Source organism: Brassica napus, chromosome C3, assembly GCF_020379485.1.
Source record: "Brassica napus cultivar Da-Ae chromosome C3, Da-Ae, whole genome shotgun sequence".
Lineage (NCBI taxonomy): Eukaryota > Viridiplantae > Streptophyta > Magnoliopsida > Brassicales > Brassicaceae > Brassica > Brassica napus.
The window spans coordinates 17,234,964-17,248,371 of NC_063446.1; the positions used below are offsets into that span (position 1 = coordinate 17,234,964).

Consider the following 13,408-nt stretch of genomic DNA (forward strand, 5'->3'; position numbering starts at 1 on the left):
CTGTCTAGTCTAGTCAGGATTAGAATAAGTATAGTTTTTTAGAGTCTATCGAGTCTTCATTTAGTCTGCATATGTTTAGAGTCATTTCTATTCATGTGGGGGATTGTTGGATTAATTAAATGCCTTTGGGCTTTAATTAAATTGTGAATGTAAATGACATGGGCTTTAGATATAATAAACCCAAGTTAATGTCAAGTAAATGAAAGATGGCTAAGGGGAAGAGTCCCACATCGGCCAAGAGGAGAGAATTGGAGTGATATAAATATGCCTTCTCACTATGAGAGCTTAAACAGTTTAGAGAGAGAGGAAGGCTTCCCACGCGCGCGCCGCCGCCGCCATCCGGTTCGGCTCGGCTCGGCGTGGGCGTGGGCTTGGGCGTGGGCTTGGGCGTGGGCTTGGGCGTGGGCTTGGGCGTGGGCTTGGGCTTGGGTCTTGGGTCTTGGGTCTTGGGTCTTGGGCCTCCGGCCCAATAAGATTCTTTTTGGACCAAGTTAAGCTCAACGTTTTTGCCATTTCATTTCTAAAAAACAGCATGACATTTGTGTATAAACTACATGTAGTTTGTCTAAAAACGACACGAAGTTTATCTGTTCAAAATGGATCAGAACCGAGTCAACAAGAGAGAAACTTGCAGAGAAAGTTTCTCAACGTTCCACTCCGAGATCCTTGAGAGATTTTCGGAAACGTTGGCAACAGTTTCGAAAAACCGCTCCTCGTCTCCTCTTTATATATCGACTCTCTTCCTTCATTTTTTGAACGTTTTTCCACAACCAAAAGCAGCAAATCCTTTAGCGTAAGTTCTAGAGAGTGTTTCGTAGAAATGTTAGTTCGTAGAGGTTCTTCACTAGTGCTGCGTGATAACCTATCATGGTTTTATCCTGGGACTCATATTCGTACAGATCTGTCGCACTAACGGAGCGAATATTAAGAGTTAAGGAAAGAGATTCGTCTCGACTCCATGCTTTCATTTTCGTTACGGTTTCGAATCGTCTATATATTTTCCTTAACATCGTTTATATTATATCGTTTCTTTTCATCCGGTTTTCCAGCTTCTACACCCAGCGCCTCCCTAACCATCCATATATACTTGACTTCTTAACTCTTTCATGATCTGTGATATCCCCCAATATCTCAAAACCCCTCATCGATATTTAGTGTGATCCATCTCGCAATCGAACAATGTTGATCAATAGCGGTTCTGGTTGGACATGTACACAACATGAGGATCATCAATAAGAGGCGGCTTATCAAGAGAAGTATGCAATCTCACACGGGCGTCTCTCTTATCAACGCAAGTGCTAAGTCTCAGTCTCAAAGTCAAAACGCTGCAGTTTCAAGGCCTGCGAAGCCAATTCAAGCCCAAACAGAGAAGACCCAAACCGAGAAGATTCAAATCTAGCTCGAGAAGAGAAAAGAAGAGGAAAACAGATAGCGGCGTGCAGTACGGAACTGCGTGGTGGTCCTAAACTGTACAACCCGTTTGAGGCCCTTGGATCGCTAGAAGAAGAAGGATGAAGACACATCAATGATAGACTAGGGCTTTCATCATTTACTATATAAGTTTGTAATGAGATTATGTAAGAACTCAAGAAATCTCAGTTTCTATTTCAAACTTAATCTCATTACAAACTTATATAGTAAATGATGAAAGCCCTAGTCTATCATCGACGTGTCTTCACCCTTCTTCTTCTAGCAATCCAAGGGCCTCAAACGGGTTGTACAGTTTAGTACCACCACGCGGTTCCGTACTGCACGTCGCTATCTGTTTTCCTCTTCTTTTCTCTTCTCGAGCTATGTCTCTGTCGTCTCATGACTTAGCCGTTGCAGCTTGTTGACTAGTCATGATTTGAATCTTCTCGGTTTGGGTCTTCTCTGTTTGGGCTTGAATTGGCTTCGCATGCCCAGTCATCTTCTGACTTGAAACTGCAGCGTTTTGATTTTGAGACTGAGACTTAGCACTTGCGTTGATATCTCTTTCTATTTCTGTGTGGTTCTATATCCAAGCAAGAGAGCCACGGTCATTTGGAGTTTGTGGGCATCCTCTGGTTGGTGTCGGTGGTCGATTTGCATTCAACTCCTGACAACAAAATGCTCAGCTACAACATTTTCCAACTGTATAAAAAAAGAAGGTTTGACATTTTTTTTTAAGATTTAAGAACATGCATCCATGTGTAATCTAAATGTCTTTCTGGTGAAGCTTCAGGTGATGTAATTGCTGGAGGTAGCGAACGAATAAGTTTAGGAACTACCACAAGATTAGGGATGTTAACATGGGTAATTACCCATGGGTTTACCCAAACCCACTAATAATGGATTGGGTTTTTACCCATCTAAGATTAATTGGATCAACTATGGGTATTAATTTTAAAACCCATATTTATGTTGAGTAAATACAAAAGGATAATGGTGTACACATGAGTTTTCAATTATATATATAGATTTTCACCATTTTAATTAAATTATATAAAATTTGCAAAAACGTTTTTTTTTTTCGTCAGAACCAAAAATGAATTTTTCCGCCAAAACCGTAAAATAAATTTTCTCGCAAAAACCAAAAACGAATTTTTCCACCGAAACCGAAAATTCGAGTTTTTCTGCCGAAACCACAAAACCGAGTTTTCCCGCCAAAACCATAAAACCAAGTTTTCCGCCAAAACCGTAAAACCGAGTTTTTCCGCCAAAACCGCAAAACAGATTTTTCCCGCAAAAACCGTATAATCGAGTTTTCCGACTGAAAACCGCAAAATCGAGTTTTCCCGCCTAAACCGCAAAGGTGTTTTCCCGCCAATACCGTAAACCCCAATTTTCCCGCTAAAACGATTTTTCCCGCCGAAACCGAAACACCGAGTTTTCCCGCCAAAACCGAAAAATCGAGTTTTCCCGACAAAACCAAAAACCGAGTTTTTCCGTCAAAATAAAAACGAGTTTTCCCGCCGAAACCGAAAAACCTAGTTTTCCCGCCAAAAACAAAAAACCGAGTTTTTCCGCAAAAACCGAGTTTTCCCGCCAAAACCACTAAACCGAATAGTTTTTCCCGCCAAAACACCTATAAACTATAGATGAAAATGGGTCAAATCCATAGTCTATCACTTGTGCGTCATATCAAGCAACAACTGAAGTCTGGTAGTATCAAGAGACTTTCCGCACTTCTTGTGTCACCGTTCAATCCACCAGTTCTCCCTTTTGGCGAGTTCATGTCCCCTTAGTCCGATTGAGTGATCCTTCCCTATTTTAGGGCATATCAAAACGATTTCCGGCTTCTGGGTTGGATTTTCCTCTTGCCTCTGGGTAAAATGAAAACTTCTACTAAAGGAGATATTTTCTGATTTCAGGATATGTAAGGATCTAACCTAATTCTCGACAAAGAGATGAAGTATACAAGGTTTCAGCTGTAAATGTAATATCTTTCTTATTGAATAATGATGTGTTACAAGAGGAATATATACAGAGCCGTAGAGAGTTCTAGGTATTGACAATTACAGAAACTTCCTAAAGATGATATAGAGAATATTGACATATTAATGAGATGAATATCGAGTATCCTTAACACGCCCCCTCAAGATGGAGGGGCGGAGACGACTCCAATCTTGTTACAGAGTTCGTGGAAGCGGCTTCGTGGCAGCGGTTTGGTGAGAGCATCAGCCAGCTGATCTCGGGTGTTGACGTGTGAGACACGAAGCATTCCATGTTGAATCTGACCACGGATGAAGTGGTAATCAAGTGCTACATGTTTCATTCTAGAGTGGAACACTGGGTTGTGACAGAGAAATGTAGCACCGAGATTATCGCAGTAGATGACCGGTGGAGCAGTAAGAGAAATGCCAAGTTCAGTTAGTAGATTGCAAATCCATCGAATCTCAGCAGAAGTATTCGCAACATAGCGGTATTCTGCTTCAGTGCTCGATCTGGCAACACCAGACTGTTTCTTTGAGGACCATGCGACCGGTGTCTTACCTAAGTACACAATGTGGGCATTGGTAGAGACATAGTCGTCCGAATCGCCTGCCCAATCAGCGTCACTGAAGGCATGAAGACAGAGTGGGTTGGTCGCAGAGAAGTAAATACCATGGGCTGGTGTAGCTTGCAGATATCGCAGTATTCGTTTTGCAGCCTGCAAGTGGGCATCAGTTGGACGGGGCATAAATTGAGATAACCTGTTAACTGCATACGAGATATCCGGTCGCGTGAATTGCAGGTACTGAAGACTCCCAACCAGTTTGCGAAAAGGAGTAGGAAGAAAAGAGATCGTGAAGAGAGAAAAAAAGAATTAGGGTTGGCGGCTACTGAGAAAAGAGGGTTTTAGCCTGCTCTGATACCATGTAAATGTAATATCTTTCTTAATGATGTGTTACAAGAGGAATATATACAGAGCCGTAGAGAGTTCTAGGTATTGACAATTACAGAAACTTCCTAAAGATGATATAGAGAATATTGACATATTAATGAGATGAATATCGAGTATCCTTAACATCAGCTTTAGAGGTAGGCGGTTAGAACTAAGGTTCCTTAACCAATATGTCGTAGTCCCGGATTTCTTGATCAATATAGTTGAATCTTATCTTTTTACTGTTTACTTTGTATTACAAAGAGCATGCACATGACAATAGCAAAAGCAATAGATGCTCAATAGTTTCTTCTATTATACATCATCTATATGTCACATCTCGAATTATACCTCTGTGTTTGAGGATCAATTCAGCTGCCATTGCTTTTCAAAGTATTTGCCAGAGGAAGACATTCTAATTCTTCAAATTGCAGTCTTGGGCTCTAATGAATCCGGGGACTGTAAGATGCCATCCTCCTGTGCGTTCAAATGAGTAAATTGCCAACGATCATATTTAACTGTGTACATACCAAACAAGGTTGGATTTCTAGTAGCACTATGTTCCATTTGCTTGAATATCTGTGCATTCTCTACTCTCTAGGACCATTATGCCATCAGTGAATTCCGTATTCTACAATTTAATTCTTACCATTACTCATCTTTTTAAAATTCAGGGTTTTATTAGATAAAGTAATTGAAATAGATCTAGGTTATCTATTAGTTATGTCTTTCTTTTCTTTCTTTTTTCTATTAGTTATGTCATAGTCTCTAGTTCTCTTAGGATTGTCCAGAAGATTCCCTTTACGATAAACACTTTGTTAAACTCTGCAGCAGAGTCTCTCCTGACACGATTATAGCCAATATACATAGTTAGCATAAGGTTTATGTATATGATTGTGTTAGCACGGACCAGCGCAAAACCGTACGGTTCAATTATATCCAATTCATGTTCTTAAAAGATAATGAAAGATGAACTTTTTGGTCTGCAAAAGCCACCCCAAATCCCAATTGAGACGTAGTTATATTTAAATCGAACGAAACAAAAACGAACAATGTATAAATATTACTACATTTCTCCTATTCACATACCCGCATGATAATTTTAAAGAATCACATATAAATCAAATTAATTATTAATATTTTCACAAAGAAATCATATACTTCCTGATGATGTGTCCCTCTGTGACGGGCTTCTCCAAAATCCTGCCCCATAGAAACGTTCAAACATCTCATCCTCAAGCACGACGACGTCGTTTAACTCGACATTCACTACATTTTCTTCGAAAACAATTTCAGCCGTTGGATCTTCCTCCTTTAGTCTAGCGTGCACGGTGCTCTCGGCAGCCGCTGACGCAAGTAAACCGTGTCGTCTCCTCATAAAACGTTGCCGTTTGGTTTGTCGCCAAGCTTTCTTACAAACGGCCGCGGGAACTCTATACACAGCGAGAACAACTAGGTTAACCACGGCGCAAGGACCGCAACACCACACGGCCGCACACTCAGCTGCGGCTCCTCCGGCTACCTCTCCCACCTTCCTCCTCTCCGCGTGTTTGATCATCGTGGTCGGTGGAGAGTTTCTTTCTTCTGATGTCAGTATCACGTGACGAGTCATACCCGAACCGAGAGAGAGAGATGAGAGCGGCGAAAGTCTCAGGGACTTTCAGATGATAGGGAAGATAACCGTCTCAGAGAAACTTGATTTCCCCAAGAAAATAGAATCTAGTGAAAATTGACCTGTATTTGCTCAGGTCATTCATCATTGATTCTGGTTAAGTTGCCAATCAAATCATGATGATCCCTGGACGAGAATTTTTTCAAAAAAGGGTGGATCACAAATAGAAATAGGAGGAGGGGAGGGTGCAGATGAAACAATAATAGCACTTCTATGGATTTTCTCGAAATTGGCTGGAATTTTCTGTGGAAGTGAAAGAATTTTTCCCAAACGTCTGGTCAGGGAAAAATAGAAAATAACGAATTTGAGATTTTGGTCTTTTTTCCTAAAACTAAATGACTAAAAATAAAAATTTGGGCCACACATGACGCAACTGATGTTTGGAAGAAAGTCAATTTTGGAGTTCTCTTCTCGACAGTAACCCACCAATCGTTTGCTTATCAAAGCTCCTGAATTTCTATCTGTCTGATTGTTTTCTTTTTTGTGGAACTTCCAGCGGTGTAGGACCATTCATTAATCCAAAACTGAAATAACAAAAAAAAGAAAAAAAAATCAAATGACAAAACAAAAATATATTTGCTTTATCACTTTCGTATGATAAAGTCTTCCAATGGGTCTACGAGGAAAGATATACGATTATCTTCAGTCTATTATTCAAGTTTGACATTGTTTGGCAAACCAAATCAGAATAAAACAGCCAACATAATACAAATCTGTATGATATTCTCTTGATATCTTAGATAATGAATGTCACATGTTGTTTCCAAAACAAAAATGATAAACAATAGAGAAATCTACAAATCTACTTTTTAATCTTATAGCTCATTTAACTTCGTTAAGAAGTTTGGTCATGCTTACAAGGGCGAAACTAATATCTAATGTATGCATATTGCTATAATATGTAAATAAGATATAAGTAAGCATCGAACTTGAATTATTAGGAGTGCATTCTCAACTTTTGCCATCTCATACACCAAAGTTGTAATGATTTTGTATAGAAAATTATAAGTAATAATATTATTATGGGTGCACATGCCCAACAAATATTAACCTGCTTTGCCCCTGCACGCTTCGGTCTCTTGTATCAATTAGTACCAAAATGTTGTCACATCAATAATTGTAGCATGCAATCTGTAGTCCAAGAAAGAGCCTCAGGCTCCACATGTATCAATGACAATCTTCTCATTTGATTCTTAGCTCCCCGAAGTTTAATTTGCCATGTAGATCATTTCCAAACACATTCACAACCATTAAGAATGAGTTATGTTTCCATAATCCATCAACTGTACAAATCTCTTGGCTTGGATAGATATTATGTTGTTCCTCATGTACTTCTATCCTTATAATATTAGCCTCAGACCATGTTTGGTATTCTAATTCCCCATGTCTACCTGTCTCCAAGGGATCCATGTTGATTCCTCTAAATGATTTATCATTTTTCTTTTTCCACATATATCAAATTATCCATGAGTAAGAGTTTCTAACCATTTCTGGATCTTCAATGTTGTTCTTACACTAAAAGAGATAATTTGTATTTGTATATGCACTCGAACTGTGGAATACTAACGGGGAGGAAGGTGTTTCTACTAGGGCCCGTGTTTGTATAGCTAAGAGACACTTAAAAGTAGCATGTTAAAGGATTCATCATCTACTCCGCATTTGAGTTAATATGACATCTCATATGACGACATATTAAATTTATGGCTATAACTAGGTGCATGATAAGATTTGCCACATAAGATGGTGAATTTTATGCGGCGCTTTAACCTTCCAAGAAAAGGATTGAATTTTTTTATGCTAGCTTATGAATACATCACATTTGTTTCCTTTTCAAGTATATTCCTAGCAATTCAATACCCTGATTTGACTGTGTACCCGTATAACTCTCGCAAGACATTTTGCGATGTAGAGATTGACTTATGGCCAAGGAATGTATCAAAGGGATATCCTCCTAGGAAACATAATTTTCTAATAACCTTATATTTCATTAATTGGTTCTCCAACGAGAAGAACACTCAAGGGATATCCTCTTGGAATGGCTCTGCCATGTCTTACCATAATCGTTGGATAATACAATAATCGTTGGTATCCATGGATCATGCCCGACTCTAATTTTATTTCCTGGATGCACCTTATGTCCTATTACCATAGCTATTAATGGCTTCGCTGCCATAATGCTTATCCAACCATATTAGGGATTGTACAATCGAGTTTGATCACAATGGCGAACTTTGTCATAATATTTGCCTCGCAACACCCTTGGTAGTAGTGATTCTGGGAATTAAACCAATATCCACAGTTCATTTTCCAATAAAGAAATATTGAAATCATGGATCTGACAGAATTCAATACCTCATTCCTGTTTTAGTATACAAAGTTTTTTTCCATTTTTTCCAATGAATTTTTTTCTTAGGTAGTTTAAACTACCTAAGAAAAAAATTCATTGGAAAAAATGGAAAAAAACTTTGTATACTAAACTATGTATAATAAAACATTTTTTAAAAAAATATTTAAATATTTAACAACATTTTTCTTCATTTATAAATTTTTAACAACATTTTTCTATATTTATAAATTTTTTATAATTTTGTATACATACATATATATATATATATAAATCATGTATAATAAAAAATTTTAAATTTTTTTATTATTTTTTATAAGTTTCTAGTAATAAACTATGTATAATAAAAGGTTTAATAGTTTTTTTAAAAACGTTTATAAAACCTTTTGTAAATATATAAATGAAAACATTAAAAATAGAAATGATTTGAAAATATGTTTGATGTATTAATTTTTTTTTTTAGGGCCGAGGATGAAGCCCGCCCCGCAGCCCGTCTTCGACGTAGTTCGGTGAGCAGTTCCCGTGCATCGGGATCGTCTCATGACTCGGTTCCCGCATATATTCCCGCTCCAGCTTCCGCTGCCCCTCACGCTGCCCCTCACGCTGCTGCTCAACAGGATCCGGGGGTCATGCCGGTTCATCTATTGGTTCAACAACCAGGTTGAGAGCATCTCCCGTTTCTCCAACCCAACCCACGACGAGGCCATAGCACTTGGTTAGTATTTTTTTTATTTGTACCGTTATATTTTTTCCTTTAATTAACTTGCTAACTTGTATTTTTTTTAAAGTTACATCTCCCGTTTCTCCAACCCAACCCACGACGAGGCCAACCCACGACGAGAGCATCTCCCGTTTCTCCAACTCAATCTCAGCCTCTCTCTGATGACGGCGACTCTACGGGAGCTTCAACCAACCTGTCTCTATTGCAAATAAATGAGATGGTTGAAAAGGTAATTTTTTTTATTAATATATTTTTTTTATAATGTCGATTACTTACTTGTCCCTATTTACTTACTTCAAATATTTTTGTAGGCGGTTCCTAAAAGGAAAGGAGGCCGTTTAGTTGGGTTGGCCCGTCATGCTTCTTCGTATCCGGCATCTTCTTCGGAAGCTCCGTATGCCGATCCCATGATTCTCGAGGAGTTACATGACAAAGATGAACGGATTGGGGCATTGGAGGAGCAGAACACCACTATCCTTTCGGAGAATGCCACTATCCGTTCGGAGAATGCCACTATCCGTTCGGAGAATGCCACTATCCTTGCTGAGTTGGCATCCCAGAAGAAGTTCAACACCGAGATTATGCAGAAGCTAGATCGTTTGATGTCTTCGAGTTCATCTTAGTTTATTTCGGCTTTTTAAAACTTTCAGAATTTTTTTTTTCTATTTCGGTTTGTATGAATTTTAAACTTTCTGAATGTTTTTTTCCTATTTCGGTTTGTATGAATTTAAATTATATAATATTATTAGTTTTAAATTTCTGATTTTTTTAATTTATTAATATCAAAAAATATATAAAAATGCAAAATTAATTCGTTTTTAAAATTGGTATATACCGACGGACAGGGTCGTCGGAATATACCGACGGACATATATCCGTCAGAATGTACCGACGAACCACATTTCGTCGGAATATACCGACGAACCACGTTCGTCGGTATATTCCGACGACCATTGTCCGTCGGTATATTCCGACGCCGAATGTTCGTCGGAATACACCGAGGAACACGCTACGTCGGAATTGTCCGAGGAGCGTTCTCCGTCGGTACGTAGTTTTTCCGATGAACTCTGGTCTCGTGTGTCCGCATCGTAATATCGTCGGAAGTTCGTCAGAATGACGTTTCTCGGTATTCGTCAGAAAGTCGTCGGAAGTTCTGACGAAATTCCGACGAATTTTTTTTTTCCGACGAAACGATACCGACGGACGGGTTCGTCGGAAATTCGTCGGAATCGGTCTATTCCGACGAATTTCCGACGATTTCGGCCATCAGAATCCCCCTGTTTTCTTGTAGTGTTTGAGCTCCATCAGAATTGTGTAGTGGCACTAGATAACTTCTCACAGTTTTCAAAAGAGAGCAAAAAAGTCGCCATTACACAAGAAGTAAGGGCCAGCGCGATACACATTATTAGAATTTCCTTTCCTCCCTTTGATAACTACCTTGCAGTCCACCCATTTACTTGACTTTGTAATCTCTCTTTTAGGAAAAAAGAGTTTGCATTTTGATCCACTAATATCCTCTGTAATCTCCAAGTATGATCCCATGCCACCCTCATCAATTATTACAGTTGAAAATTTGATCATTCCCTTCACATTTCCAGACACCTCTTTACCAAAGGGTAGTGTGATTTCTCAAAATTTATGCATTGGCTCGAGGCTTTCCATATGTCTAATTGCTTTCATTACTTCATCACATTCATGAGGATCCGACTTACAACATAAAAAGGCTATCATCAACAAAGATAAGGTGTGATACCAGGGGTAGCACGTGAAACACACATCCCATTTATTTTTCCTTGGCTCTCTGCATGATATAAAAAAGTTAAGAGCATTTCCGAGCATAGAATAAAGATGAAATGAGACATATGATCTCCTTGACTTAGTACCATTTTGGGACAATGTTTCCTCTTTGCTGACCATTTAAAAGGACATTTTATACAAAGTTACGCACCGCATTATCCATTCAACCCACATATCTGAAAACCCATCTTTTTACATGACAGCTGTAATAAAATCTCGTTCCATTTTGTCATACAGTTTTTATCATGTCTGTCGTAATAGCCATCCGCTTGTTTTTTCTCATGGGTTTGTACGTATAGCATGAAACATATCATGTGCAATCATTACATTATCGAATTTCTGTCATCCAACAGCAAAATTGTTTCAGATATTCGGTTTGGCAACACTTTCTTCGATCTTTGGTATAAGAGACTTTTGATATTATTTTATAGCTCACATTACAGAGACTGATTGAACTAAATTGAGTTTAGTACGTTTCTCCTTCTTCGGGATGAGACATATGTTTGTGTCAATTAGTCATTGTGCAATGATACCATTGAAAAGGAAATCATTAATCAAACGAGTTAAGTCATCCTTTACCATCGGTTTGTGATGGGCCTTCATTCTTCTACAGTTTGTTATCTTCTTAATAGGTTTTTTGACTAGTCCCGATACAAATTAAGTTGAGTGGGGTGAAACTCATCTCCTACATCGACTACATATTTTTTACTAACTTCCATTTACTAAATGGATCGATTTGAATTTATGAAAAGTTTTGCAAGGTATGAGCCCTCACCTAGTGTGTATTGATAGACTAATTATTTTTTTCCTCAGGTAGATGTCTCTTTTTTAACATCAAAAGTTTATTCCATTACTCAAATTTGAGATTTGTGAATATTTGAGTCATTACTCAAAAAATAGTTTATATATACAATTTAAAACCGGATCAGAAGCTGAGCCGGAAAATATTTGGTTCATGGTTCAATATGGTTTGACTCGGTCAAACCTAGTTTAATAATTTGGCTCAATATATTTTAATACTATATAAATTTAAAGTAATATTAGTAAATATGATATATAATTAGTATATAAATAATATTGTAAATATAAACTATTTTTTGTTTATATACAGTAGTTGGTTTATGAATTTTTGATAGTTTAATGATTTTTATTTAGTTTAATAGCTTTGAGACTTAATCCAATTATTTGAACGTCTATGGCCAAACCATTTATTAAACTCAACCCTGCTACATGACCGGCTCACAGTCGAACCTGGTCTAACCATCGGTCCCGTTTTAAAAACACTTACTACTATTAGCAGTACCGGCTTAGAAGGGTTGCAAAGGGGGCGTGGGCTTAGGGCCCAAATTGTTTTTTTTGTATAAATAACTAGGGCCGGCCCGCCCTACGGGCGGGATAAAAATTTAAAAACAATTTAAACAGTAAGAATGAATGTTTAATATAAATTTGTATCATATAAAAATATACATATTAGTTAAATATTGTACGTGTTAATGTATTTGAATACTAAATAGACTATGAAACTACCAATATTTGCTTTGATTAGGGATATTTGCTTGCTTTGATTACTGTTAAATGAACTATGTAAATTAAATTGGTTGGTAGGCTGTTAGTACAAAACTATATGTCATGTCTTGGGATTTTTGCTCTTATACCATCTTTTTTTGCAAAAAAACTCTTATACCATATTTCTTTTGAGGTTGGGACGTTCATCGGGTTTAGTTGTACGTGGTTGTTGTTTTGATTAAGTTATTTAAAGTAGTTTTCTTTTCATGGTTATATACATGCATGTTTCCTTTTTCTTTATTTGGCTAAATATTGGAAATTATAAATATACCCTACCACTAAAAAAATTTCTATGTATATATAATTTTTAAAAAAATATTATTCAATGTTTATTCCGCCTTGATTAGGACAATAAGTTGAATATATCTTAGACCACAAATCATAAATATTCTCAGTCTTATACATTTTGTTCTTCAAGTTATTGTTACTTTTATTTCCTGTTATACATTTCTCTTAGTATTTATGTATGCATCCATAATATTTTTTAAAAAGGATTTTTCATTAACTAATGTATTTATTGTAGTTTTAAATATATTATAGTTTTCATGCACTTGATTAAATTTTTTTGGCGTTGGTGGTATTTGAAGTGGTTGAGAACCTGAATGGATATTTACTTTCATAAAGTTTTTGGTGTATGTTTAAAAATAAAAATTTGTAAAGGCTTTTAAATCATATGAATATAATATTCAACACATTACTGTTGAATGTTTATATAATTAAAATTCTGACGTAAGTAATTGCAAATTTTCTGAACTCATAGATTCGTCGCTACTTTATAAATTATCGCAGGATGAGGTACATATGGTAAACATTGCTTTGATGATAATATAACGTCCATATCGTAATGTGTGTTTTTTTTTATCTACTATGTATTAGAAATAATTAACACATTCAATAATATTAAAGAGTAAAAAGTCCTGTCAATTGTTCATAGTATAAGCCCAAAGTTAAACTCAAGTCCAACCAAAGAAATAAAACCCAGAA

General features: G+C 37.1%; 1 protein-coding gene across 1 annotated transcript; it reads right to left on the bottom strand.

The window, feature by feature from the left end:
* Positions 1-5,294: 5,294 nt before the first annotated feature.
* BNAC03G72760D lies at positions 5,295-6,301 on the bottom strand. Its single transcript, XM_013877099.3, has one exon. It carries the CDS (start codon positions 5,934-5,936, stop codon positions 5,478-5,480), a length of 459 nt encoding a protein of 152 aa, XP_013732553.1. The 5' UTR covers positions 5,937-6,301; the 3' UTR covers positions 5,295-5,477.
* Positions 6,302-13,408: the final 7,107 nt, after the last annotated feature.